The sequence below is a fragment of the Rhinolophus ferrumequinum genome, chromosome 16, assembly GCF_004115265.2.
Source record: "Rhinolophus ferrumequinum isolate MPI-CBG mRhiFer1 chromosome 16, mRhiFer1_v1.p, whole genome shotgun sequence".
NCBI lineage: Eukaryota > Metazoa > Chordata > Mammalia > Chiroptera > Rhinolophidae > Rhinolophus > Rhinolophus ferrumequinum.
This window is the reverse complement of record NC_046299.1, coordinates 27,417,615-27,442,382: the sequence shown is the minus strand read 5'-3', so window position 1 is coordinate 27,442,382 and position 24,768 is coordinate 27,417,615. Positions and strand designations below refer to the sequence as shown.

The 24,768-nt window shown below is 39.6% G+C and overlaps 1 protein-coding gene across 1 annotated transcript in view; it reads left to right on the top strand.

Moving 5' to 3' along the window:
• The window catches only part of CC2D2B (coiled-coil and C2 domain containing 2B), an 81,624-nt gene extending 63,016 nt beyond the window's left edge, over positions 1-18,608 (top strand). Inside the window, exons 28-33 of the mRNA XM_033129970.1 lie at positions 2,330-2,443; positions 8,270-8,404; positions 8,801-8,923; positions 14,646-14,704; positions 16,200-16,377; positions 18,420-18,608. Coding sequence (XP_032985861.1) covers positions 2,330-2,443; positions 8,270-8,404; positions 8,801-8,923; positions 14,646-14,704; positions 16,200-16,377; positions 18,420-18,608 — 798 coding nt within the window. The remainder of the gene's footprint in view (positions 1-2,329; positions 2,444-8,269; positions 8,405-8,800; positions 8,924-14,645; positions 14,705-16,199; positions 16,378-18,419) is intronic.
• The last annotated feature ends 6,160 nt before the right edge of the window (positions 18,609-24,768 follow it).

Here is a 24,768-nt window from a genome sequence, read left to right as displayed (position 1 = left end):
TGCCCACTACCCCTTGCGGGACTTGAGGAATTAAACTGGCAACCTTGTGGTTGAGAGCCCACTGGCCCATGAGGGAATCAAACCAGCAGCCTTCAGAGCTAGGAGCACGGAGCTCCAATCGCCCGAGCCACCGGGCCGGCCCAGCAGGCTCTTTTTTAGCACTTGGATTAAAGTTCTCTTTAGGTTGGTTGCCAAATAAAATACAGGCCCCATGTAATGTTTGCGATATATATGTATACTAAATATGTATATATAGTAAAATATTGTTTGTTTACCTAAAAATTCAAATTTAACTGGGCATCCTATTTTTCCCCCAAATCTGGCATCCCTAATTAGAGCACTTCTTCCATTCCACCTTGTTACCTTTAGTTGCTTATATATGGACCCGACACCCATACTCTGTATGTATACATCCCAAGTTTAATCCCCTCGAGTTAATAGGCAGATTTGATTCTTACTTATTTTTATATTTATCACTTGTACCCTTTAAATCTTTAAGCAAGCATTCCATAAATATTTTTAACTGGAAAATAGTAGTATCATGGGAGTCTAAGAGGGGACACTTTCCACCTAGAACTGATAGTTCTGGCACTTACCTAGAATGTTTTAGAGACTAGATTTGAGCTGAACGGAATTTAGCGGGTACAGGGCTAACTTCATAGGTCAGCTACCCTACCTTCTGCTAAGTGAGAACAAGGGAGACACAAGCATGTGGTTCCAGTGATTGAGTGATTCAAATCTGGTAGAACTCAAAGAGGTGTCATTAGCTCTAGACTCTTCTGGGACTCTGAACCAATCAGAATGTGTTCAGAGGTATTATGAACCTGCAGAACATTGAAAGACAATCTCTAAAATAACTGAAAATAACCATAAAAAAAAACATTCAGGTAAGTACTTCCTCCTCCCTCCTCCCTCACCTGACTCCAAACACTACCTATAACCGAGAGGTTACTATAGGCATGGGATTTTTCTTGGCTAATGTCTTCCCATTAACATGAACTCTTTGGCCATGGGATGCCCATGAGTATATGACTAATTAGATTGTCACAAGACGTGAGTTATTTTCTCCTACCTAACATACAGTCTTTGGAGTCAAATAAACCTTGGTTCAAATCTTACTTCAACCACTTAATAGCCCTGTGTGACCTAAGATAAATTATTTAGCTTCTTTGCACCTTAATTCCTCATTTGTGTCATATAAGGGTTTTGAAAGGATAATATACACAAGGCATCTGGAACTCAGCATATTAGTTACCTAATCTCATCCATTCCTTTCTCCTCTTATGAAGTCCAATCAGGGGAACCTCCTTGGTCTGACATTAAAGACTACTCATATTCTGCCTTTCACTCATTTGTTCACACTTTTCTTTCAGAGTAGCCATGTAATCATCCTCCCTACCCTCCATCCCTCACTGTCATGTTCATCCAGTATGTACTGATGTGGCCATATCAGTTGTTAAAATGGTGAAATGCTTCCATATTGATTGGTAAATGGTCACTTCCAAGACCTCCTGAGCTCCCTCTCCCCTATCTCCCCAGCTACCACAGCCCCTTTTCAGGGACTATAATGAGATGGAAAGCACATGTCCCATCTAAATGGTGCAGCTGCTACTCAGCAATAACAGATTATTGCCATAAGAACATGTGGCCCCATATGTGTTGTTCAGTCTTTTGATTTTTCAAAAGAAGCCAGAAATCCACAGTTTTATATGAGATCTCCCAATTTTTAAAAACATTCTGGGGGCCAAACAAAACACACCTAAAGGCTAGAACTAGGTCATAGACCACCTCTGCTGTGCTTTTTATCTCCTGCTACAACTGCTTTAGTAGGTACCATATATTTGATTACACCCAGCCCAACTGTTCAGTTCTTTGGGTTAAAGAAGTTTCAGTCTTTCTTCCTGATTGGGTTCCAATTAAGATCTCTTCTTTTCTTTGAGTTGAGAGAACTGTATTAGTACAGGACAGAGTGTAGCCCCGTTGAACAAAGGATCCCTTCCTCCAAAAAGGCTATGTGATTTCCTACCAGATGAGGTTCCTTAAAATATCAACCCATATGTCCCTGTTTGCCCATGGCAGTTTAATATTTGTCCTAAATAAAAACGTCCCATTTGGGGTGATAAATTATTTGGTTAATTACACAGTATCCCATTAACTGCCCCATCGTAAAGATGAGCCCCTATGTTCCAAGTTAACGTTCTCTCTTTCTAATGCTCTAGTGCCAGAGATTTTGGCTTTGCAACCATCCTAGCATTCGTTGCATTACTCAACTTTCTCCCCCTCGCCTATTTTATTTATTTACATTCTTGTTGCTTTTGTTTTGCCTTAGCACTGCATCAGTTTGGCTCTTGGAAGTAAAGAAGAGCATGCCATACTTCTCTGTAATTTCTTTCTGTATTTCGGAAAGAAAGCTTTGGTCCTCCTGGGAACCTCAATGTTAGAAGTAAGTGCTGCAGTTAATATTTAAATACTGGAAACAAAACTCATCAGCTATCCCTGCAAGTTTAAAAGACTTCAAGCCAAACTTTCCAGCTTTTCACAAGCTAATTAGCAAATTCTGTGGGCAAGCAATTATTAAAAGGATAATGTTGGTTCATCAAAATTTAAACCAGGTAAAGAGCGACTTCCTTGTTTTTCTTCTTGGTAAAATAGTGCTAATAATAGTGCTACCTCATGGGGTTACTAGAAATATTAAATTACATAGTAAATATATGGCACTGAGAAGAGCACCTGGTTCATAGTAAATGCTCAATAAATGGTGGTAGTGGTGGTGGTGATGTAGCACTAGTTTAGTAGTAGTTGTAGTGGTTGTTAACCCCATCTCTATCATCATCTTTATATGTTTCTAATACTATATTTTAAGATCCTTAAGAAATACTTCTCCGGAATTCACCAATGTTCAGGTTTTAATTGTACGAGAAGTGGGTCAGAAATTCGTGTTTACCTACCTGAAATTTTTACAACTTAGTTATATACGCCTGTATTCATACCTCCAGAAAGCCGTCTTCTTTTGGACTGTTTCTATTTCAACCTGAATATCTTGATCAGTGTCAAAATTTCATGTACTGTTTTATAGTTTTTGTGATGATCACTTATTTCTCTATATTCCCGTGGCATAGCTTGTTATTTCTGTTTCACAGTTGTGTTAGCTAAAAAAGCCTATGGTTGTTTTCCAGTCAAGATGGCGGAGTAGGTAAATGTTGTGCTTGCCTCCTCTCATGATCACATCAAAATTACAACTAAACTACAGAACAACCATCATTGAGAATCACCTGAACCCTAGTTGAAGTCCTCCAACTAAGATCATACAGAAGAAGCCACCTTGAGATTGGTAGGAGAGGTGGAGATGCAGAAGGGGTTGTGCCCACACCCATGTGTGACCTTTAAAAATCAGGAGGGATATCTCAACTGTAGAGATTCCCCTGGAGGAATGAGGGGTCCCAGCCTCACACAAGTCTCCCCAGCCCAGGGTTCCAGTGCTGGGGAGAGAAGTTCCCATAGCTTCTGGCTGTGAAAAACAGTGAAGATTGTGGCTAAGTGAGATGAGGGTGGCTGCAGTCCCAGGAGCTCCTCTTAAAGTGCTATCTTATGGGGCACATGGACTTGTTCGCTGATGGACTCACTCACTCTGAGCTTCACTGCCAGGGCAGCAGCTTGAAAGGCAACAGGGACATACGGGGATGAATGAATTTGTCTGGCTTCAGGGCAAGGGCCAGAGAAGCAGCTTTCTTTCAGACAGAAGTGCTGGCCAAATCCATTGTTTCCATATTGAGCCCTCTACCATCCTGGTGTGCAGATGTGGGCACTGCCATGCCTGAGTCTCCATCAACCTGGCTATTACTGTTCGTTCACCCTGCCCTGGTGATTCCCTGAGACCATGTCCCTCCCAACTTTCAAGCACACCCAAGCTACTTACAGTTTCTTTTCCATACAAACGGCTGGGTTCGGCTTCTGCTACAGACTTTCCTAAAATCTCTCAAAGGATCACAAAACCCAAAAAAAGAGCATCTGGCTTTGGCCTGTCCCATACCACTTGCTGAGCAGCTCTAAGCCGAGCATTAGTGGCAGCCAGCCTCAGTTTTTGGCTTGGCCTCTTGAGGCAACTCCAAGCCCAGTGTCAGTGTCAGCTATCTGCACATTGCTTTGTGGCTCATCCCAACTGGATCTGGGCAGGGTACAGGCTACAACTGAACTTGGCCTGTGGTGGGGCCCTTCCCAAGAGGCCATGGGACTGGCACGCCTGGTGGCCATCTTCAGATAGAGCTGGAGCATCACCCAGCCACCTCCAAGGATGACAACCCAAAGGGCAGAGTGGGCCAGAACTCTGCTAAAGTGAATGCTGCTCCATAGGACCTGCATAGCAGCTCCTCCACTATAGTCACATCTAGGCCTCACAATCAATCCACCCAAAGAGTCAATCCCTCCTATTGATGTGCAAATATCAACCAAGGCTCAACTACAACAGGTGGGCACACACAACCCACATAAGGGACACACCTGGATGTGGGAGGCCGATTGCAAGGAAGCTTGCAAGCATATCATGCTCCCTCTCTGGAGGAACAATGGGTCAAGGACAGGGGAGTTCAAGATGTTCTTATGTGTGTCGGCAGAACAGGATGTGCTGATAGGTATGTCTAATTTGTTGCACAAAGTGTGTCTAATTTGTTGCAAAAAGTAATTTTCATGGAATTTGCTTTGTGCGCAACCTTGAGATTACTGGTATATAAGGCATGAGCACAATAAACTCGGGGCTGGTGACGCTTTGGAGCACCAGTCCTCCCGCACACATTTGTGTTTCTCATTCATCCTCACCCCCCGTTCAGGGACCGCGTTCGATTCTGTGACAGCTGGCCCGTCATACCTGGAGCTCCCAGCTCAAGTGACCAAGGAGACTGTGCCACGGGACCCCATGCGACACCTACTATATAAGAACAGTCCACTGAGACCGGGAGACATAGAAGCCCTACCTAATACAGAGAAACAAACACAGGGAGGCAGCCAAAATGGGGAGGCAAACATGCCCCAAATGAAAGAACAGTACAAAGCTCCAGAAAAAGAACTAAAAACGGAGACAAAGAAATAAACAAAATGGAGACAAACAATCTACCAGAGTTCAAAACACTGGTTATAAGGATGTGCGGTGATCTCAGGGAAAACTTCAACAAAGAGATAGGAAACATAAAAATGGAGATAGAAAACATAAAAAAGAACCAGTCAGAAGTAAAGAACACAATAACTGAAATGAATACATTAGAGGGAATCAACAGCAATTTAAAATATAAGGTAGGAAAAAACACCCAATCAGAATAGCAAAAAGAAAAAAAGAGTCCAAAAAAAATGAGAAGCCTCTGGGACAACATCAAGTGTACCAACATTTGCATCCTAGGGGTACCAGAAGGAGAAGAGAGACAGCAAGGAATTGAAAACTTATTTAAAGAAATAATAAGCTCCCATAAGACTGTCAGCTGGTTTCTCAACAGAAACTTTGCACACCAAAAGGGATTGGCCCAAAATACTCAAAGTGATGAAAAGCAAAGAGCTACAACCAAGATTACCCAGCAAAGCTATCATTTAGAACTGAAGGAGTGATAAAGAGCTTCCCAGACAATAAAAATCTAAAGGAGTTCATCAACACCAAGCAAGTATTACAAGGAATGTTAGACTTCTTTAAGTAAAAAAAAACAAAAACAAAAAAAAAAACCACAATACATATATATAGTAAAATGGCAATAACTACATTTTTTTCAAAAATTACTTTCTATGTAAAGGGATTAAATGCTCCAATCAAAAGGTAGGGTGGCTTAATGGGTAAGTAAACAAAACCTTTACATATGCTGCCTACAAGAGACTCACTTCAGATCAAAAGACACACACAGAGACTGAAAGTAAAGGGATGGAAAAAGATATGTCATGAAAATGGAAACAAACAAAAGCTAGGATAGCAATATTTATACTAGACAAAATAGACTTTAAAACAAAGGCTATAACAAGAGACAAAGAATGACCCAGTAATCTCACTTCTGGGTATTGATCCAAAGAAACCCAAACCGCTACTTCAAGGGGACGTGTGCATCCATTTGTTTATTGCACATTGTTTACAATGGCCAAGATGTGGAGGTAGCCTGGGTGCCCATCAATGAATGAATGGATAAAGAGGAGGTGGTACATATATACAATGGAATATTATTCAGCCTTGGAAAGGAATGGGTTCTTGCCATCTGCTGCAGCATGGATGGTCCTGGAGGGTATTTTGCTGAGTGGAATACATCAGACAGAGAAAGACAGATGCAATGTGATTTCACTTATATGTGAAATCTAAAGAAGAAAATAAACAAGACAGAGACAAACTAATAGATACAGAGAACATTTTGATGGTTACCACATGGGAGGAGAATTGGTGGGGGGGAGTGAAAAAGGGTAAGGAATTGAGAAGTACAAATTTGTTGTTACAAAGTAGTCATGGGGATGTAGGGCATAGCATAAGAAATATAGTCAATAATATTGTAATAACTCTGTATGGTGTTAGATGGGTACTAGATTTATCAGGGTGATAGACGGGAGGGGGTAGAGGGCAGGGTGAAAAAGGTGAAGGTATTCAGAAGTACAAATTAGCAGTTACAACATTTCATGGGGGTATAAAGAAAAGCTTAGGTAATATAGTGAATAATTTGATAATACCTATGTATAGTGCCAGGTAGGTACTAGTCAGGGGGATCACTTCTTAAATTATATAAATATCTAACCACTATGCTGTACACCTGAAATTAATATAAAACATTGAACGTCAACAATAATTGAAAGTCTTTTAAAGGGAGGAAAAAAGGTGAAAGAAATAAGAGGTTCAAATTTTCAGGTATAAAACAAGTAAGTCATGGGGATGTAATGTACAGTATAGGGAATGTAAATAATATTGTGATAGCGTGGTACAGTGTCAGACGGTTGCTGGACTTATCGTGGTGATCACAGCTTTAGGTATGTGAATGTTGAATAACTGTAGTGTCCACCGGTAACTAATATATTATTGTATGTTAACTATATTTTTTTATAAAGCCTATGGTTAATTTCCCCATATGATCCCCTGCTGTAGTTTTACGTGCCACTAGATGGCAGTAAACAGCCAACAGTATTTCAACAAACGTTTGCCTTTGTACCTGTGAGTCAAAGCCAGGGGTGGCTGCCCTCAGTTGTTTGACTTCAGCTCTGTTGAGGTGATGCCTCCTCTTTACTGTAAAGAAGATGAGCACAGTGATGAAGAGCAAGAGCTTTGGAGTTAGGAAGACTAGGCTACAGAGAACAGTGTTCAGAGTATGGGTTTTAAAAGAGAGGGTTTTAAAACCCAGCAATACCTTTTATCAACTGTATGATTTCATTGTTTTTTCCTTTCTGAGCTTCAGTTACCTCCTCCCAAAACAGGAATAATGCCATTTACTATTACCCTAGATAAGCCCCTTAACCTCTGATTCTTCACCTGAAAAATGGGCATAATAATCATCCCTACCTGACAATTTGGAGTAAATCAAAGTGAGAAAATTAGTGTGAATGCTGAGTGTAGTACCTGGTATACCTGGTACATAAATATTTAATAAATGTTAAATAGTTATTATTATTATTGTTACCTGAAATTTCTAATCTTTTCTAAGAAAGGTTTGTACTTCAAAAGGTATGTGCAGAGAAAAATAACAACATAATGACTACTTTTATTCCTCAGATAGTTTCTTGTATACTTTCTCTCTAGCTTCTAATTCCAGATCTTGTTCTCAAAATTATTTTAATGGCTTTTTAACTTCACTTGGCTTTTTCAGAGCCTTCGGCAAGTTTCAATTCCCTAACTCTGTGTGGTGTTCACTCTGTCTCCTGAGTATATTCTAGTCAGAGCAGGGCTAGTCCATATAGCACCACTGCGTGAATTATTAATAGATGAAAGTGCTCCTACCTCAAAGCACTTTAGGCATAGCTGTTGGAAAATTGTCATAATGTACTGATTTTGTTAGAATAATGTATTTTACTGCCATGTATTTTACTGTCATGTATGGTCCCTGCAGCACTGGCTCAAACATTCTCTCATTTGAATCCTCATGCTAGCCTGGGCCTAAGGATTTCTAGAATGAGTGCTGGCTTTTTACCTTTCTAAAAAATTTTAAAAGTCCTAAAGAAGTCTTTTAGAAATCCAAGATATCACATACTTATATTGTAATTTTTCACATACAAAAATGTGTTAAGTCAATCTACCCCCCACCCAAAGTGACTTTATCTCCTTCTCCTCATATAGGGGCATGTGGCCTACGTATTAACCCAAGAAACTGATGAATATTTGCTTTGGAATCCATTAACTGGGCAATGTCATAAGCAGTTTGACCCATTTTGTCCTTTACAAAGTGTAGATTGTTTGTTTGATGATGGAAATGTAAGTATATAGAGTGGGGGGGACGGAATCTTATCTTGAACTATCTCCTTGAGTCAAAGCAGTGATCCTCCACCCTAACTCCGTACGTTAGAATCATATAGGGAACTTTGAAGAAAATATAAACGTTCAATTAGAATCCCTGGGATGTGGGACCAGGGAAATCTTTTATCTGTAAAGACCTTCCCAAAGGTGATTCTGTAGTCTCTAAGGATGAGAATCAGTGAGCAGTCTAATGTTCACCTATGCCTGGAATCTCTTTACCTCCTGCTTCAGAAGCTCCCTTGGCTCCTGCCACTTCGTTGGGTAGTAGGACTGTAACATTTTGCTTCATCCTAACCAGCTACGGGCTTTGGGCTCCTATGGACCTAGACTGATTTTATGGTAATGTTTTTATAGGTCTGGTTTAATATTCAACAAAATAATACACCAATGGCTGTACATTTTGACTATTCAAAGGAAAGTTTCTGGAAACAGTTGCTTCCAAAAAATTTTCGAGGGACACAAACACAAAGCATACAGGTAAGTCATATTTTTGCAGGTATGTAAATATGAAAGTTACCATTGATTCTAATCTTTACCAGTTGTGACAGCTCTTGTTATGTTTATATAGCTGATTGCTTATTGAATTATTTGGCAATATCAATGAAATCTAGTTTTCTCTGCCGTGTTGCCCAAGTTTGGGCTACTCTGATCTCTTGCAGAAAAGAGGAATTGAGGAAAAGGTCTCATCTTAAATGTAATGTAAGTTTTATTTAAGTACAATATATATACAGAAAAGTGCCCAGAATACTAATTCTGCATATGCAGTTTGGAAATTCTGCTTCAGTATAATAGCACTTGGAAATATTTTTGCTGCTGTGAAACATAATGTAAACTCAGTAATGCTGATCTTAGAGGGTAACTGTAAACCTAATGAACAGTAGCACTGGCTAAATCTTTGACAGAAATAGTTCTTCTCCTGAGATGCTCAGAAGAGAATTTTAGCAGCTAGAAATAAATAATTAAAATGAAGAGAAAAAATTTCAAATGAAAGGTGAACCAGAAGTCACGTGGCGGTCACGGGAATCATGTGACATCATGCTTGGATCATGTGGGAATCAGGTAGCTATCCAAGAATCATGTGCAGGTCACTTGGAGTCTACAGCTCATTGAACTTTTTCAAAGTGAATATACTTGTGTAGTCAGCATGAAGTCTCTCTCTCTCTCTCTCTTTTCTTTAAATACAAATTTTACTCTAAATAGCACTGAAGGGTAATTTGTCTTTAGTCTCTTAAAGGGGCAGCAAAAAAGGGAAATTCCACCATACATCACTCCTTAAAGACCTTGCCTTATAGAAGCTTCTCCCCACCCAAATCTCTCCCTTTTTCTCTTCCTTTCATTCCTTTCACAAATATTTATTGAGCACCTACAATATTAGGGGCTGGGTGGATCATGGTGGACAAGATATACCTGGGTACCGCTTTCACGGCACTTACAGTCTCATGCGGGAGACAAATGAAACACAAGTAAGTAAATAATAATTATAAAGTATGATGGATGCTCTGAGGGGACTAACTGGAGACTGTGATGCCTGAACGGGGAGGAGGACCAGCAAGGAGAGGAAAGAAGCTTAGGTAAGAGTATGAATAGCAAAGGTGAAGGCCCTGAGATTTTAAAGTAAAAGATGTTTAAATGTTCCTCATATAATATAATACCAGGATGGTGTAGTAAGCTCTTACTTTGACCTAGCCCTTCTGCTCCACATCCATGGTAATAATAAAGTATAGAAATTGAAAAACAAAATGCTTATCTGGCTCCAAACCATGATAGTTATCTCATGGAACAGAAACAGGACAGAAAGCTAGCAGTGAGTGTGGCCAAAAGAGAGAAGGCAGCAAGATGTGAAAATGCTTCATGAAATCCAGGGGAGTGGAGCCATTCTCACACTCTGAAGCCAGGGACTGTGATGGCGCTCCCCTCCTCCGCCACGCTTGAAGGAAGATGGGGAATAAAAATCGCAGACTCACTACCTGGGGCTCAGGAGGCAGGAGACCAAAGCACAGACCTGAGATCAGAACCAACTTAGCACCAGAGGGCTCAGCCAGGGGATCTGTGACATACTCAGAAGTACTCAGTATCCCAAATTCCATTCAACAACTGTTTCTGGATTGAGGGCCATGGTATGGCAGGCTGTAGGCAACTGCAAAGTTCAAAAATTTGGAGCTATGAGCCTGAGGGTGAGGGGATGAAAGAAAGAGAAAAAGAACAATAGAAAAATAGGCAGGAGACAATTCATAGAAGCAGAAACTTGAATGTTCAACGTCATCATCAGGGAAATACAGTTTAAAACAATGAAACACTATTTCACATGCATAAGACTGGAAAAAATACTTTTAAGTGTGATCTTACCAAGTGTTGGCAAGGAGGCAGAGAAATGGTGGAAGCATAAATTGTTATAGACACTTTGGAAAGCAGTAGGATGATATCTGGTAAAGTTGAATGTGCTTAACCTCTGTTTCACCGATTCACCTTGTAAGTATGTACCCTATAGGAACTTGTGTAGGGAGACAAGTACAACAATGTTTATTACAGAATTGCTTGAAACACCAAAAAAACCAAACAAACAAAAAAACATAAACAACCAGAAAATCAATACATGGGTTGTGAAGTATTCATACTACGAAATATGCTATACAGCAGTTAAAAAAAAAAAGTACAAACCAATTTACAATAGTTCTCAACTGCAATCTACAAGTATTACATTAGAATCTCTGAGGGTAGAACCCACACATCGATATTATATATAAAGCACCCCAGGTGATTCCTGGGACGCAGCCAAGGTTGAGAACCACTGACCTAGTGCCATGTATAGCAATATGAATATTAAAAAGTGTAATGTTAAGGAAAATAAAGATGTGAAAAAAACATACAGTACAAAAGCATTTGCAGGAAGTTTGAAAACTGTATGTTTATATACATGTATATATACAGAGTTTGCCAAAAAATGTATACACATTTTAAGGAAGGAAAAAACTGTATTAATTGTAATACTCAATATATACCAATAACAAAAGTCACATTTGACTTCTGCAGTTACAAGAGGTGCTCAAAGAGGTTACCATCAGCATCCAGACACTTCTGATTATGGCAAACTACTGCTTGAGCATAGATAAATCTCTTAAAATGTGTATACATTTTTTTGGCTCCCTGGTATATATAGATATGTAGTGACAGTATAAAAGCATTCATAGGAAAGGTGAATACCAAATTTTGGTTAAAGTTTGCCTTTTGGGAAATAAAAAAAGGAATGAGATCAGAAGCAGTACATGGAGTACTTCAAGTCTATCTGTATTGTTTTACTTATTTAAAAAATCTAAAACGTAGAAAGAATGCAGATTAGATTAGCTAGGTGGTAGGTGTGTTGGGTGGACGTTCATTACAGTACTCTCTATGCTTGTCTGTATATTTGAGGCAGTTCACAATATCAAAAAGAATGCATGGTGGTTGTGGGGGTGGGAGGAAATCAAACAGTACAAAGCATATAAAGTAAAGAGTGTCTCCCCTCTTCCACATCTTTTTCCCACTCTCTAAGAAATAACCACTGTGCCTCCTTCTAAAATTCTCCATGCAGCTGCAAGCATTTATTTATATGCTTATTTATATGCTTTACATATTTATATGTTTCCTGTTTGTGAAGTCATTTTAAAGAAGGGGAAATGTGCTTATCTCTCTTAAGCAAACCACATTTACTACATTCACAGGCCAATCGTGCTTTTCCCATCCCAAAGTTGTGAGTGAAACATTGCTGCCTCCAAGGGAGAGAATGATATATTTAGAGATGAGGGGTTTTGTTTATATCAATCACTCTATGATTCATTCTGGTAATGTTTATTGAGTGCCGGCCATGAGCCAGTGCTGTTAGGTATAGGCACCCTCAAGGAAAAATACATGTCTCCGTATTCTTGGGGCTTGCATTCTAGCGGAGGAAACAGCAGGAAACAAGCACTTGTAGTACAGAGTGATAAATGCTATCACAGAAGAAATGAATATGCTTTTGGGGAGCACTGAACCGGAGGACCTGAGGGGAAGGGGAATTGCAGTGGCTTCCTGGAAAAAAGGGATGAGCAGAACAGGGAGGAAAGGTGAGCAGGAGCTGGGCTAACATAAGATCAGGAGGGAGAATGGTCCCAGTAGAGAGCGGGAGCAGCAGGCATGAAGACGTGCAGTGGCAAGGAGGTGTCTGTCAAGATGCTGGAAGGCCGGCTTGGCTGCTGCCAGGGAGTGAGCAGAGGTGAGCTCCAGTGTGAGCAGAGTCCTGGTAAGGATGTGGGCCTTTGTCTTCAGGGCCGTCAGAAGCTAGCATCACCAAGGCACGGCTGCCATGATCAAAACTGTGTTTCTAAAAGCCACTCTGGCTGAGGGTGGAATCAAAACTTTTTGCCAGGTGAAATAGAAAGTATAAAACTCACAGTTGCATTTGACTTGTATCTCTACTAGTTTCTTTCCTGTAGGTTAATGGCCCTTGATCTGCCGCCGTGCCGTATACATGCTAGAATAGCCACTATCCATAGTGAACACTGTTTTTTGTTACAACAATTGAGAACACAAATTTAAGTGTGTAAAATGAGAATGTGGGGATTCAGAGATGAGTTAACAGGGAAATCCTCTTGAAGTTTTAAAGGAGATGAGTTCCCTGAAAGAAAGGGGCCTTTGCCAGAAAAGGAAAGTGGATTAACACCCCATAAACTTATCAAGTCAATGTAACCCAGGCCTCTATTTCAGGCCTGAAGGTGGCCTAACTAATCCTCAAGAGTTACCTGGATTGGGGGTGGGGAAAAAGAGGGAAGGGGTTAGGGGGAGGGTCGTGGTTTGGAGGGGCAGACAGTGGTTGGTGACAGCAATCGGAGTTCAGTCTCTCTGTCCTGTCTGGGGTAGTTGGTGGCCCCTCCAAGATGATGCTGGAGTTCATATTTCCTTTTTCCAGTATTTCCTGTCTCTAGTATCTGCATGTTCTACTGTGGGAAACTCCCTGTTCCTGACCCTATTCCCTGATCCAGTGGTTCTCCAACCATGGCAGGCATGAGAACCACCTAGACAGCTTGTTGAAACACAGATTACTGGGCCTAACCCCCAGACTTTCTGATTCAGTGGGTCTGAGGTAGGGGCTGAGAATCTGTGTCTCCAGTACATTTCCAGGTCCGATATGGCTGATCTGGGGGCCGTACTTTGGGAACCACTGATTTAGACCCTCACCTGACAGACTGAGCCTCTTGAAATCCTCCTGAAATTTTCTAGGACATAGCAGCCTAAGAAATGTTGCCCCCTTTTTTAAATCACAACCCTCATTCCACTCATGAGGAGGAAACGTCTGTTCCTGTCTCTCCAGCTGCCTCTGTTTCTCAGCTCAGAAATAATTAAAGTAAAAACTCTAAATCTAGCCCCTCACTCATGTCTGTGTGACCCCTGCAGGAAGGGAGTGCTGGATTTGGAGAACGACTGGGCTTTAGGAGTCCTCCCCTCCTCCCAGCAAATCTTCCTTGTGGGGAGGAACAAGGTAGAACGTTGTTCTCTGCTGTTGGTGGGGTGCCTGGAGCAAAGGCTTAGGGATACGGAGATTGCAGTGGACTCTGTGTGTATATGTGTGTCTCTGTGTTTGTGTGTGTGTGTGTACAAATACAAAGACCTGGCTGAAAGAAATGAATACTCAATAACAGAAGAAAGATGATAAATCATGTTAAAAGAGTAATAATAATAACAATATCTGATGTTTATGGAGCAATATGTGCCAGGCTTTACGTGTATTATTTTAAAATCTTCACAAAACCCCAGAGAAGTAAGTACTATTATCGTCCCTCTTTTAAAGATGTGGTAACTGTGACTCAGAAAGGTTAAGTAACTTCATCAAGGTCACAGTTAGTAAGTGGAAGAGAACTGTGCAGCAGCTAAAGATTATCTGGTAGGTAGAATCAATAGCATGTCAAGTGCTTGCTTAAATAAATGAATTGGGAGCCGCAGATCTGTCCTACTCAAGAAAAATAACTTTTGTAAATCCATTCCCCTTCCCATGCTCTGGTGAAGTAGTATTAAATTCAAAGGAAACACTGTGATCTGTGTTTTACCTTTGTGCCTCTGTGATTCAGTGCTTTTGCCACGTGAGACAGGTTTGGGTTCCCCAGGTTTGGGTCACCCACTCCAGGGGTGACCGTGATGTAAATATGGCCTCCCTAGAATCTTTTCTAATTTTCAGTTGTCTGTATTTCAGCCTGAAGAAATATTTTATTCTGATACTAATAAAAGCATGGTAGAAGATCTAAAGAACAGGTATGATCTATAAAATTATACGATTGCCGTATTTTCTCCTTAATCTTTCATTCAGTCCTCTAACCCAGGCTCTCAAAATACCTATTAGATTCAGCAACAGCAGCATGAAATGGAGATTATAACTCGTTACATCCAGTGAGTCATCTTTCTCAATATATGCATGGAAAAGCAACTTCTCTGCTGTAACAGGCCAAGGGAGAAATGGTTGCCTCTGGAAAACATTGTAGGCTACTACTGTTAGGAAGTTCTCAATACAGATACCTGTTTAGCCTGTAGTTAAAATAATAATGTAGTAGCTAAAACTTCTTGAAAGGATATGAAGGTAAATGGCCCATAACTTGATAAAAATATCTACGTCGGGTGATAGACACACACTGTCCCTCCTATCACTTCTACTCCAGATATGTCAGAAGCTTCTAGATCTGCCTGCCTCCGGTGACTCATGCTGACAGCAGACTGGCGTGTAAACCACTATCCAACTAATCAAAACAGAGCATGACAAAAATCATTTTACCACTTCCTTCTTTCACTAGCACATAACCCCCACCCCCTTTTATTCTCCTCCCTCTTCCGCAATTCTTAACAAAAAAGGATGACGTGAAGTTGGGAAATGGTTTCCAACTTCTGGTTTTCATCAGAATTGCTTCCTGAACTATTTAAATGTATGGGTGCCAGACCTATTGAATCCATATCTGGAGGTGAAACATTTTGATGAAGTCCTAAAGGTAATTCTGTTGCATAGTCACTACTGAGACTCTGCAGACTCCCAACTACTTAGTTACATGATAGACTTAGCCAAGAGGGACTCCAAGCAGCTTCTTTTATAACACACAATGATTATGCACAGAGGACAAGCTTCCCAGGAGGGGCCCCTCAACAAACCCACACTATGTTCCACTTCTTTCCCTCCTCGGAATAGTTCATCACCAGGCAGTATTTTAGGGGCTGGGTATACAGGCAAAAACCCCTGCCCTTATGGAGTGAACAATCTCGTAGGGGAAACTGATCAACATACTTGTCAGACCAGTGCCTCATTTCCTCCCAACTCTGCTTGCAGAATTAACTGAATAACCCATCCCTGCTAACATTATCCCAGACCAGATAGCTGAATTTTTGTAAAAACAGTCTGTTGGAAACTCAATGTCTTATGTCAAAGGAGGGTCTTGGAGAATAGAAATGTCAACCCAGTAATCACACAATAGGTGTCAAATCACACCCCGCAGGAAGTCGCCTTTACACAAGTAACTGGAAAAGAGATGTGCCTTTGAGATCTAATTGTTGGCTATCCCGGGAGGCTTCTTGCTTTCCCAAGCCAATCAAGAGCCTACTTTCCCCAAACTTGATTAATGTGAATGATGTCCAATATCCCTAGTCACAGCGGTCTGGTTTCCTTCCAAATTAAAAGAGTATCATTCTCATGCTTGAGTAAAAGTGATGAAACTCTTCACATTTATTCAATGAGTTGTAATTTGTCATAAAAATAATCTTACTGTAGGATTGAAAGGACTCTGAAATGTAAAATTATGGAATGGCGATCTAAACAGCCAACACGTTGGAATCGACAGTGTACTTTTATTTTGCGACAAATTCTTCCTAAGCTAGAACTTGGCACTGGAAGCTTTGTTTCATCTGAAGCAGAGAATGAATTTGAAAGACTACTACAATTTTATAGGGTTTGTATATGATTTGATGCATTAATGACATTTTTTTATCAATGTTGTTAATTGCCAGATAATATTAATTTTAAATACCCCTGAAATGCCTTTTATCTTGATCCTAGATGATAAGTGCTGTGGCATTAAAATGCATTTATTTATAGACCGAGAAATTTAAAATGTAGTAAACAGCTATTACCATAACCACATTGCATGACATTTTCTTGCAATCGGTTGTATGTTTCACTATGTGTATACCACAAACTTTGGAAGGAGATGTCCAAAAGGAAACCACCTATAACTGAGAAACTAAAAAAATGGTCTCTAGGTGGTTGTAATAGAATGGATTTCCTGTCCTTGGTTCTGGGCAAGAGGACGCTAGGCAAGCTTTAATATCTTCTATATGCAAATTACTCTCAAATTTATACATCCATCCTCAGCTTCAATCCTGACCTCTTATATATTCACCAATACATTTGACATCATCCTGGATGATAAAAAGGCATATCAGACTCATCAAGTCCATAACCAAACTTGGTGGGTATTTGGTATATTGTTAGGGTCCTCCTTTTCTTCCCCTGTGCTACCCCTACTTCTGGGAATCCTTTTACCACCTTCTCCCTGTGAATGGGTCCAGTGGGTTTTTGAAAAACCCCAGCCTCCCAAGGGTGAGAGTCCTTCCCCCTACCATCTCATAGACTAGAAGATGTCTCCTAGGGAAACCTTCTGAGAGAAGAAAGGAAGGAATCTGCTTGGAGTTGAGTACTTATACAGCCAGGGAGGGATCTGCTGGCACTATTCATTCATGAATTGGGAGGAAGTTGTTTTGTTTTGCTTTCTTTTTAATAGAATTAGGGGTAAACAGGTAAGCAAAACATAGTTAAATATAAGCCAAAGTTTAAAACTTGGAGTCCTTTGTAAAATTGTCTATTTAATAAGACACAGTCATAAACTTGCACTAAATCCTGCAGCTTTGGGTTCAAATCCTGGCTCAGCCTCTCACTAGCTTTGAGCAAGTTACCTAACTTCTCTATACTTTCCACACCATTGGGCAAGATAAACAGGTATAAAACAGTCATCTGTTGGGTGGTTGTGGTGAGGATTAAGTGAGCTAGTCTTTACATCCTAGCCCCCAGCACTTAGCAAGTATTTAGTAAATGTTACCTATTATTTGTGTTCTGGGTGCATTGTGCTGGCCACTAAGGTTACGACAGTAAACAGGACAGATACAGTATTGTGCATTCACAGAGACTATGGGCTGTTAGAGAGACAGACCAGAACACATGTAATTGCAACACGTTTTATTAAGTAAGCTAACGGAAGGACAGTGTACTATGCAACCACATGAGAAGAGCACACGAACAGATTTAAGGATTAGGAAAAGCCGCCTGAAGTAAACAATCTGAGGCCTGAAAGAAGTTTATGATTTGTCATCTGTGTATTTATAGATAATTTTACATAGGACCATGTTCCAAAATCCTTCAATCCTGTCTCAGTTATGACTTAATAAATATAAACTGAATCAATATTAAGTAAATTCTTCAAAATACTCATTTAAATCCCTCATTTGTAAGATGAAGTAATTTCTTTGTTGGCAGTTTGCTATTCTAGAAAGGTGCTATTCTAGAAATGTTAAGTGTAGAGGCTCTTGAATCAAACAACCTGGTTCTGCTCCTCTCTGCGTAAAGTAGAGATTATAATACCACGTTTCCCTGAAAATAAGACCTAACCAGAAAATAAGCCCTAGCATGATTTTTCAGGATGACATCCCCTGAACATAAAAGCCCTAATGCGTCTTTTGGAGCAAAAATTAATATAAGACCTGGTCTTATTTTTGGGGAAACACAGTAGAAGCTACCTCATAGGGTTGTTTTAGGATTAAATATGTATACAAAGCATTTAGCACTGTACCTAGAACATAGTAAACACCCACAAAATAACCATTATTATTCTATGACTACCATTTCTTTGAGGCTCTGTAATCTTTTTGCATACACTAATTCCCAATTACTTATATGATTGTAATGTGGGTTTACATGTTATTCTGTCTTTTGGTCCAGGTTGCAGGATTTCCTATTCAGATGCCATACACTGATGTACAGTCAGTTATTGATGCTGTGTATCAAACTGGAATTTATTCTTCTGAATTTCCCCAGACAGAATTCGCTCTAGCTGTATACATTCATGCCTACCCAAACAACATATTATCTGTGTGGGTCTATTTGGCTTCCTTAGTTCGACGACTGTGAAAGGAAGAAGGGGAAAGGAAAAGTTGTACTGTGGGCCCCCAGACAAGAAGCAACCAGAACTTTTCTGGTACTTTGGGATTTTGCTGCTTATCCTCAAGTCCATCTAAGTGTGAGCTGAGTTTCTGGTTCACTCACTCCTTGAGTCTTTGAGATTGAATGTAGATGACCTCCTTACCAAAGACCTTTTCAAGGAGGACCCTTCGGGAAGTCTGACTTGGGTCACTGTCTACACTCGGTCTTATTTTGGGAAAGAAGCAATTCTGGCCTCTCCTTCTAAAGCCAGTATTACTCAAATTGTGGGCCCCATGCCACCTCCATCAAAATCACCTGGAGAGGCTGTTGAAAATGCAGATTCCCACAACCCAAGATCACTGAATCAGAACTTCTGGGGGTGGAACTCCAGAACCTATAGTATTTTAAATAAGCTCTCCAGGTAATTCTGATGACCTATTAAGAATGAGAACCCTGCCTTATAGAATGCTGTAATTACTAAAGTGAGGCTGGTACGAGTGTTTGATGCTGGTTCTGATGCAATTCCAGAAAGAAGTTATTCAAATAGAAACCCTAAGGTCATTGCCTTTCATAAGAGAAAAGACAATTTCACTGGTTAAGAACAATAGGAAAACCTGCGATGTTGGGTTCAGAGCTGAGGTCAGCTTCTCGGAGCTTCTCAAAAGTTTTTACTTGGGATGCTACTGACGTGAAGTCCTTTCAGCTCCAAGGATTTGATTTGTAGGGGACTCCCAGGAAACTCTAATATGCTTCCCTAATTCTGTGACAGAGGGAGAAAATGGTCTTACCAACTCTCAGGGCTCCTTCTTTCCTGAGTGAACAGCTCCCCATTCTGCTTCTGGCACTTTCTTGCTGCTTTCCTTTCCCAGTGCCGGCCCCATGGAGGCCCATCTAGATCCTAGGAATCCCTCAAGAAAAAGTGGACAGAGATCTAAGTAGGAAGCACTGTACTTCAATTTTTTTTATTGTTCTTCATTGAGAAAAGTATTTATAGTTTATTTAAATGTTATATAACAACTTTTTAAAAAAATGTCAAAGGATACAATTTTCCAAAAGTTGATGAGAGTAGTTTTTATATGATGTAAAGGTAAGAGAAAATTCACCTCTCGCATCGCAAGAGCACTGGGGATTTATGGGGCGCATCCACAAGCAGAGAGCAGGGTCCTCAAATTCATCCTCAAGGACCCCTTAATCCATATCTTCTCCCTAATATGCTTGCATAGGCTGGTGCCAGAGAAGGTCTTATTTATTTGCAGCGATGTTGCTCTTAGACCAAACTTGAGATTACTAGAAAAGTATAAAAGGAGGGATGTGGGTGAGGAGAATGTTTTTTTCTCCAAGGTTAAAACCTAATTGTGTGTGTTTTCTGGCATGCATAAAAAAACTGATCAAAATTTTTGTTTTTATTTGAATGCTTGTGTTTAAATGATGTATGAAGTTTTGTTATTAATAAGCCTCCCACATTCATTGGGGTATCACAAAATGGTATCTATTGGAAAGACGAGGTTGTCAAAGAAATGCTGCATCCATACAGTTCATTTCTGTGGCACTTTGAGTGTTTACATAGCTATTTATGTTAGTTGGTTATGGTTTTAGAATTAATAGACCACTTAAGAGTATGGCAGTATATGTTCATAGACAAGCACAGAAGACTTTTCTGTGTTATATGCAGAAAATTTAAATGTGTGTACTGTATGGTTTCTCAACTAAAAGTTTTTCCTGAAAGTTGTAATTGTCTGCAGTGAACTGTTTTTCATTTGACTGTTTTTAAAATACATTATTTTAAATGTAACATATATTTAAAGTTCTTTTAATCATTCCACAAATAATTACAGAGCATTCGTAATGTACATTTCAGAATGTGATGGAGTACAGCAATGAAAAAGCAAAGCTCCTACCCCTGTGAAGCTTGCATTCTTAAATTGGAAACAGACCATAAGCAAATAAACAGTAAATAAGGGAGATAATTTCAGGGTGTTAGGAGTTCTATAAGGGAAACAAACAGGATGGGATGGTGGAGAAGGACTTTGGTGGGAATGGAGGTTATAAACAGGGTAGTCAGGGAAGTCCTTTCTACAGAGATAATGTTTGGCTGAGATTTCAAAGATGATTTATCGATTAGAATTGCATTCAACTATATGTAACAGAAATCTAATCACAGTAGCTTAACTAAATACCGATTATTTTTTTACGTAATTGCCAAGTCCAGAGGAGGAAGTCCATGTCGGGTGCGGTGGCTATATGAGGTCACAGGTGCACTAACCTTCATCCTTTCTTCATCCATCTTCTTGGCCATCTCTAAGAAGGCTTCTGTCCTCTAGTTCAATGGCTCTGAAATTTCAGCATGCATAAGAATCACCTGAAGAGTTTGTTGAAACACATTGCTGGGCTCTAGCCTCAGAGGTTCTGATTTGGTGGATCTGGAGAAGGGCCTGGTAATTTGCATTTATAACAAGTTTCATGGTGATGCTGAGACTGCTGATCTGGGAACCACACTTTGAGAACCCTGGCTGTAACCTCACAACCACTTTCATGGCAAGAAAATGTAGAAAGGGTAGGGGGAGACAGAAGATGCAGCTGGTTTAGCTCTTTTAAAAAGCTTCCCAGGAGGCCATACCCAGTAACTTCTACTTATATCCTATTGGCAAGAACTGTATCACTCCTAGCCACAAGAAAGGTATTTTAAATGGATATATTGCTCTCCCAATAAAATCAGTGTTCTATTATTAGTGAGGAGGAAGGGGAAGATGGCTATTGGGTAGGCATCTGTGGCTTCCCAGATGAGAGGAAGCCAGTCATGCAAAGACCTGTGGTATTTCAGACAAAGGAAATTGCAATTGCAAAAGCCTTGAGTCCAGAAAGAGACATACAGGGAAGGAAGAATCATAAGATATTAGGTTGGAGAGGTAGACAAGGAATAGATTACATGGGTCACAGTAAAGAGTTTGGATTTTATTTAAAGCACAATAGCAAATCATTGAAAGGTTTTAGGGAACTGAATAAAATAATATTCTCCTTTTTTATATTTGAGATGATTTTTTAAGTTATTTTTACAGATACTCATTTTATATAAGTGCATAAATATGATCATATTTTTAAGTGAAGCTTTTATTTTTCTTTTCCTTTTTTGCTTGAATCCCTGTCCCACTGTTCCCCTCACCTCTACCTAAATTATTCACCCCACCCACCTTCTTACCTACCAAGTATGTATCCCTTCCACTTACCAACCTTCTCAAATATTCATATGAATGCATATATATACATATACGTGTATACATATATTTGCATATGTTCCTGTTTGTTTTATAAAAATGGGGCCACATTATGAGGCTATTGCTAGTGTAACATAACATACTGTTTTACAGCAAACTTTTTAAATATAAATATAAGTAGAATACACTATAAAATGGTAACAAAGTATAGTAAATATATAAATCAGCAATGTCAGGTATTATCACCTATTATGGACTGTAATAACTGTAGGTGCTATACTTTTATACAACCGGCAGCACAGTGGGTTTGTTTATACCAGCCTCACCACAGACATGTGAGTAATGTGTTGCTCTAGGAAGTTAAAACAGCTATGTCACTAGGCGACAGGAATGTTTCAGTTCCTTATAACTTTACGGGACTACTGTCATATAAGTGGTCTGTCACTGACTGAAATGTCATTAAATGGCATGTGACTATACATGTACAGAGAGATTCATTATAAAGAATTGGTTTATGAAATTATGGAGACTGAAAAAGAACCAGTCAGAAATAAAGAATACAATAACTGACATGAAGAATACCGGGGGTGCCCAAAAATTGTATACAAGTGAACACTGGTCAACGTTGCTCAAGCAGTAGTTCGCCATAATCAGAAGTGTCTGGACGCTGATGGTAACTACTTTGAGCACCTCTTGTAATTGCAGAAGTCCAATGTGACTTGTATTCATCCTTTGTTCTCAGTATATATTGAGTATTACAATTTTAATACTGTTTTCCTTTCTTAAAATGTGTATACATTTTTTGGCACCCTGTGTATATTGGGAATCAAAAGTAGATTAGATGAAGCAGAGAATGGAATCAGTGATTTAGAAGATAAGGTAGCAGAAAATACCCAAATAGAACAGCAAATAGAAAAAAGAATCCAAAAAAATGAGGATAGTTTAAGGGGCCTCTGGGACAATATCAAGTATACCAGTCAAGGGGATCACTTCTTAAATTATATAAATGTCTAACCACTATGCTGGCCCCCTGAAATTAATATAAAATAAGATTGAATGTCAACTGTAATTGAAAATTTTTAAAAGAGGGGGAAAGGAAAAAGGGAATAAGAGGTTCAAATTTCCAATATCAAACAAATAAGTCATGGGGATGTAATATACAGTACAGCGAGTATAGTCAATAATATTGTGGTAGTGTGGTACGGTGTCTGATGGTTGCTGAATTTACCATGGTGATCACTTCTTTAGGTTTATAAATGTTGAATAAGTATGGTGTATACCTGAAACTAGTATAATATTGTATGTTAGCTATATTTTAATAAAAATCTTTAAAAAAACCCAACTGAAAATGGATGTAACCAAAAGTGTGTTAAGATTATACATTAGGAAAACGAAGGCAGGAGGAAATGTGTGAGAGGTAATGTAAAGCATCTGAATCTTTATTTTCCAGGACAATATGTAAATATATCTAAAAATGACAAAATCGTAATATAGACATGTTATTTTGAAAGATGATAGCAAATACTGTGAGAAATAGCTAAAAGTTCAAAGTGGTGAACTCTTTGGGACTTGGGAGGGACTGAAACAAGGAACTGTTGCTTTTCATTATTCTTTTAGAAATACTTGACTTCTTATTGGGTGTACATGAACTACCTTGATGCAATATAAATTTAAAACATTTAAAACTGGACAATGATCAAAGCTCTATGGGGAATATTGGGCCTCTTTCCCTGCAGACTGTGTAACATGTGTGGCAAGAGCAAAGAACCTATAATGTTAAAGTCAAAAGCAATCTCAGTCATCTCTGTAGGGGACCCAGTTCACTTTACTGATCATGATTCTGAGTCTCAGGGGAGGGAAATGACCTTCTAAGGCCCCTCCACTAGGAAGCAACAAATCAAGAACCAAAAACCAGAGCCCATGGCTTCTGGCTTCCAGTCCTTTGCATCCAGTGGAATACAAAGAAGTCATTGAAAGGAGTCTTAAATGTTCTGTTACGGAATATTCACCAGAATATATAGTATGGCAAAAGAATATATAGTATGACAGAGTGTGTAAAGTGCTACCGTTTGTGCACAAAATGGGGCCAGGGCATTATGTACATGCATGGTGATAAATACCTGGATTTCCCTGGAAGCGTACAAAAGAAAATAGTAATACATAATGTTGCCTCTGGGAAGAACAGGGATGGGGAGAGAAAGGGGGTTGCTAGTCATCGTATACAGTCTTCCACTGTTTGAATGTTTTACCTTTTGCATGCTTTTGTTTCTAAAAACTAAACCATTTAAAAGCAGTGGCTTTTCACTGCCTCAAGTTCAGTGAGTTAGAAAAGCTCTCCAGAGAATCTGGTCCCACCCTCATCTCTTGCCAAACTTGTCTCGTGCCTTATGCTGCAGGCCCACTACACTCTTGGCAGTTTCCTTACTCTGCTCATTATGTAGAAATTCTGCCTTTTTAATTTCCATCCTTTGCTGATCACTGCTTTGCTGATCACCTTTGCTGATCACTGCTTGTGAGACTTGGAATGTGTTTCCTATATCCTCTTCACTGGCATACTACTGGCCTCCATATTCATTTCCAACATGCCTTGTTCCTTAGGGCCTTTGCTTTTGCTGTTCCCTCTGCCTGCAACACTCGGCCACCAGATAGCATGTTCACTCACCTCCCTCAGGCCTTAGCACGCCTCACCTTATCATAAAACAATGGCCACTCACTTCTACTTTCTGTTCTCTTTTTCTGTTTATTTTTCTTCACAGCACTTGTCACTATGTGACTTTGTTGTTGTTGTTCATTTATTGTATTTCTCTCTCCTCATTAGAATATAAACTTTATGAAAGCAGCCTTTATTTAGGAATTAACCAAATACTGAATTCTGTCCACCTTGTCCTAAAGGAATGCAGAAATCATAATAAACCTGAATTTTGTATTTTAGGGAC